This window comes from Pyricularia pennisetigena, chromosome 3 (assembly GCF_004337985.1).
Source record: "Pyricularia pennisetigena strain Br36 chromosome 3, whole genome shotgun sequence".
NCBI lineage: Eukaryota > Fungi > Ascomycota > Sordariomycetes > Magnaporthales > Pyriculariaceae > Pyricularia > Pyricularia pennisetigena.
This window is the reverse complement of record NC_043742.1, coordinates 263,597-268,639: the sequence shown is the minus strand read 5'-3', so window position 1 is coordinate 268,639 and position 5,043 is coordinate 263,597. Positions and strand designations below refer to the sequence as shown.

Here is a 5,043-nt window from a genome sequence, read left to right as displayed (position 1 = left end):
CATGGGCCCCAGAAGGCCAAAAATAAGGAGCTCTTGAATCCACCACGCAAGAAGAGGGACCGACCCGTCGCCCATTCTTGACAAGGTAAAACTGGGACCCTGTGCAAAACAATTTGCAAGCCCGAGCGCAATTGGAGACTTCATGATTGGGCATGGGCGACGCGGTGGGCGAGGTTGACCGTTGCAGTGTGCATTTTGGGAGGCTTTGCTTCAGACAACCGGATAAATTGAAGTCCTTGATAATGTTTTTGTTGTTTCGTTTATCCCTTGTCGGGGTGTTTTTGTTGCGCTCAAGAAATCGAACCCTTGCTCACACGTGTCAAGACAAGACTGGCAACAGCAAATGCAAAAAAAAAGCCTTTTCTTCGAAGCTTTTGACAAGACGGGTGAGGTCTTGAGACTCTAGTCTAGACTGGTCTCATCGCTCAGGGCGATCCAATCTACCTACCCTTTGTACATTCAAATCGACATGGCATCTCGGCGGGAAGGGATTGCGCGAATAATTGCGGATTTGCTAACAACCAACAAGGCAAGAGATTTGCACCTTTGCCAACTGGGCCACACAAACACAAAGACACCCCACACAGACACCCACACCCTCACGTACTACTAGTAGTACAACAACCCCAGTCGCGGGCGCAGCACAAACGGGCGAAAAATAGGTTAGTGGGCTCCCAAACCCACCCCGACGGCGTGGGCATCTCGGTTCTCCATTCATCTATCTTGCTGCTTCCCTGTACCACCTACGTAGCGTCCCACACAGCGACGTCATCTTGGCGGGGTGCGCGAGGCCACAAACCCAGCCAAGAGCCATAGTCTTGATTCTAAAAAACTTTTTTTTTTTTTTTCTCCTTTCTTTCTATTTCGCTCTACCACAGCAATCCCTCTCTTGACCCCAAGGAACTGGGATGCCCTGGCATACCGGCATCGATCTCCTTCCAAAGGGCTCGGTGAGACGAAGTATAATCCCTGGAGCTTCTGAACGTCGTCCGCCAGCTCGGCCATCGCCAAAACAAGGGAAACATGTGTACGAATGACGATCGCTGGAGCGAAAGGCATTGCAAACTCACTAGGCGAAATTCTCCACAGAGGGAGGTTCAATATATCTGGGACGTGGCCTAACCTTTTTTTTTTTTTTTTTTCGTTCTTCTTTTGACCCTGCGAACCCCTCCGAATGGATATCAGATCAGGCACGTACCAAGTTACGTACATGTCGCTCTCAATCAGTTTGTGGAAAATTTGATTCAAACCAGAAGGGATTGCAGTGGAGGACAGGGGTCGTTTTGGGTCGTTTTACAGTAACTGTAATATTGAAATGAAAATACGCACTACCCTGCCCGTACCAAGAAACGTGGGGCATTTTAGTTCTCTTTCAAACAAACAAGAAACTAGACATCTCCGGCCCGTCGCTTGCTTGATGGGGGAGGGGGAGCGGGCGCCTAAACCCAAGGTGGATGAAAAGTCAGTGCAGGTTCCAGGTGTCGATCTGCCACCAATTATAGCAGGGAAGACCAAAAAAAAAAAAAACCTTTCAACAACGCTCGAACCGCGGTGGACGGGTTGCTAAGAATTTGCTTTGTACAACACAGCAATGTAATCTTGCGAAAGTGTGTAAAAGGGAAAATCCCGAATGAAACCCGCATGATTGTCGGTGAGAAATTTTTTTTTATTTTTATTTTTATTTTTTTATCTTTTTCCCCTCACCTATTTCCCAATCGTGCTATCTCTCCCTCATACCTGGGCCGTGATTAAAATAAACCTTCAGAGATAATAGCCCCAAATCAGGTAGATAACGACGATAAACTAAACGGCACAGCGCGGCCGCGAGTGCCGGGCCAAGGTTGGGTGGGCATGGGAAACTCGCGTTCCGTTGGGACCCACATAACCGTTGATTCCCGTGGGGCCCTCGGGCGGGGCTGGGTATTTTTCAATTTCTTCACCAGTACGGCGATGGTACCATGTACAGTGAGTATTGTCACCACATATGAGTCCTTGCCCCCCTGCTTAGCTCCCCTCCTCTGGTTTTCCACAAGGCAGCGAGCTCCAAGCCAGACAGTGCGGCGCCCGCGTCATTGATACTGCGTCATTACATGCTACCTCGTGCAGAAACTGACTTACTTGCCTGCCGCACGAAGCGGTCTCCGGGGGGGCCAGGGATTCCCGGTCCTGTGGTGGCCCTCATTTTTCATGCCAGCAATGTACAGTTGCTTGCTTCAGTGGTGCAGCCTGCAAGGCCTCTCCTCCACGGGGCAATGCCCGCCTGATTGGGCCGTCGATATGACCGAGGTTTAAAATGTGGGTAGGAAACGAGATGCGATACTGTAGCAGTGCCAGTTGTACAACAGTACCTGTTGATGATGGACCCAATCCCATAACGTCGGGGCACCCTGTATACACCCCTTTACCTGTACCTACCAAAAAAAAAAAAAAAAAAAAAAAAAAAAAAAAGACCAACCTACCCATACCTACTCACTATCTGCTTACCGGTACACGCGACATCAAACAGACCTCGGTGGCCACGCTCTCTTGCACGCACGCACGCAGCAGGCATTGCAATCATTCCAGGGACTGCTCACACTCGGGTGGATATCGCATCCATCTTGGCATTTTTGGGAACTCTCTGCACAGTCCCCTGTTACCCTACCCCCTTCAGCTGTCCAAGACGGTCTCCATCGCCTTCTACCCCGGTCATGTGCTCTCCCTCATCACTACCATAGTTGCTGTACGCCTCTCCGTTCGTTGTTCTTTGTTGGGAATCCTACCTATTTATCTAAACTATCTCGGCTTTTTCACTCTTTTTCCCCCCGGGTGTTTCTTTCTCCTCCTCTTCTTTTTTTCCTCTCACCATCATTGGATCGATCCCAGTCTTTTCATCTACTTCCCCGCCCTATTCGGCATAGCCCTCTTTGTGGTGCTACCTTTCCCCCCCCCCTCCTCCGGCACCGGGCATCATCACTCGATCTTAGTATATATCCTTTGCCTCCTCCAAGGATCGGTATACCTCTTATGTGTCCCCAGACTGCCTTCACCTTCTCCGCCATTCCGTTGTCTCAACGGAGTTCCCGCTCCAGCTCCCAGTACGGCGGCAGTACCACCGCTGTGATCAACAGCCAGGGCAACTACTACCTCTGGCAGCAGTCGCCTTGAACATCCTTATTTATTAATTTTTTTTTCCCTCTCCTTCTTTCGGCCAACCCGCGAGTAGTAACAAAACAACAACCAAAATCCCTTCATCATGGCTGACGGTATCGAAGCCCGCCCCGTCGGCAACACCTCCCAGGAGAAACGGACAGGGTCGACATCCGGGTCCATCACCACCAACAGCGCCGACAGCAGCGCGCCCATCGCCCCGGCCGGAAATGCCGATCAGCTCCAGCGCCGCCTGACGAACCGCCACCTCCAGCTCATCGCCATCGGAGGCTCCATCGGCACGGGTCTCTTCGTGTCCATCGGGACCGGTCTGCAGCGCGGAGGCCCGGCCTCGCTCTTCCTCGCCTACACCATCTACGCGTGCATGCTCGGACTCGTCAACAACGGCATGGCCGAGATGTGCGTCTACATGCCCGTCACCGGGTCCTTCATCCGTATGGCTGGCAAGTGGGTCGATGAAGCGTTCGGCTTCATGGCCGGCTGGAACTTCTTCCTGTACGAGGCGTTCCTGATACCGTTTGAGATCGCGGCCTTGAACCTCGTCATCACCTTCTGGCGCAACGACGTGCCCGCGGTCGCCGTGTGTCTGGTGTGCATTGTCCTGTACGGCATGTTGAACGTGGTGGCGGTGCGCTACTTTGGCGAGGCCGAGTTCTGGCTCGCGTCGGGCAAGCTGCTGCTCATCGTCATGGTGTTCTGCTTCACGTTCGTCACCATGGTGGGCGGCAACCCGCAGAACGACGCCTACGGCTTCCGCAACTGGATGGTGGTGGCGGCCTTCAAGGAGTACATTGGCGAGGGCGACACGGGGCGGTTCCAGGGCTTCCTGGCCGCGCTCTACTCGGCCGGGTTCACGGTGGTCGGGCCCGAGTACATCGCCATGATCGCCGGCGAGGCCATGCGGCCGCGGCTGTACCTCAAGCAGGCCTTCAAGACGGTCTACTGGCGGTTCGCCTTCTTCTTCATCGGCGGCGCGCTCGCCTGCTCCATCGTGCTCCGCAGCGACAACAAGAAGCTCGAGAACGCCGGCACCGGCACGGCCGACGGCTCCCCCTACGTCATCGCCATGGAGGTCATGGGCATCCGCGTGCTGCCGCACATCATCAACGCGCTGCTGTGCACGTCCATCTTCAGCGCCGGCAACGCCTACACCTACTGCGCCATGCGGTCGCTCTACGGCCTCGCGCTCGACGGCCAGGCCCCGGCCATCTTCAAGAAGTGCATGAGCAACGGCATCCCCATCTACGCCTTCGCCTTCGTCATGATCTTCCCCTTCCTGTCGCTGCTGCAGGTCTCCAACAACACGGCCCAGGTCGTGACCTGGCTGCAGTCGCTGACCCAGGCCGCCCAGATCATGAACTACACCATCATGTGCATCACCTACATCTGCTTCCACCGCGCCTGCGTGGCCCAGGGCTTCGACCGCAAGACCCTGCCCTACTACGGCTACTTCCAGCCATACTGCGCCTACATCGGCGCCGTCTTCATGACGCTGGTGGTGACGTCCTTTGGCTACACGACCTTCCTGCCGGGCCGCTGGGACACCCTGACCTTTTTTTCTTATTACACCATGATCTTTGTGGGCATCCTCACCTTTACGGTCTGGAAGCTCTTGCGCAAGACAAAGTTCGTCAAGCCCGGCGAGGCCGACCTCATCTGGGACAAGCCCATCATCGACAGCTACGAGGCCCAGTTCACGACCCAGCCGACCCGGTTCCGAGACGACATCCGGAAGCTCTTTGGCATGCTCAAGGGGAAGAAGACGGCCGACTCGGAACGACAGGAGACTCCGGAGCAGAGGCAGGGCGAGAAATGAAGAAAGAAATAAAAAAAAGTGGGGACCGTCTTCTCTCTTATCTTAGCGACTCCTTGAGTTTTTTTTTTTTTTTTTTT

General features: G+C 54.1%; 1 protein-coding gene across 1 annotated transcript; it reads left to right on the top strand.

Annotated features, from left to right (window-relative positions):
* Window positions 1-3,235: 3,235 nt before the first annotated feature.
* PpBr36_02201 (uncharacterized protein) lies at window positions 3,236-4,966 on the top strand (the record flags this gene model as incomplete). The annotated part of the gene is made up of 1 exon (XM_029889383.1): window positions 3,236-4,966. The coding sequence occupies one exon, from the start codon at window positions 3,236-3,238 to the stop codon at window positions 4,964-4,966; it is 1,731 nt and encodes a 576-aa protein (XP_029752757.1).
* Between the last annotated feature and the right edge of the window lie 77 nt (window positions 4,967-5,043).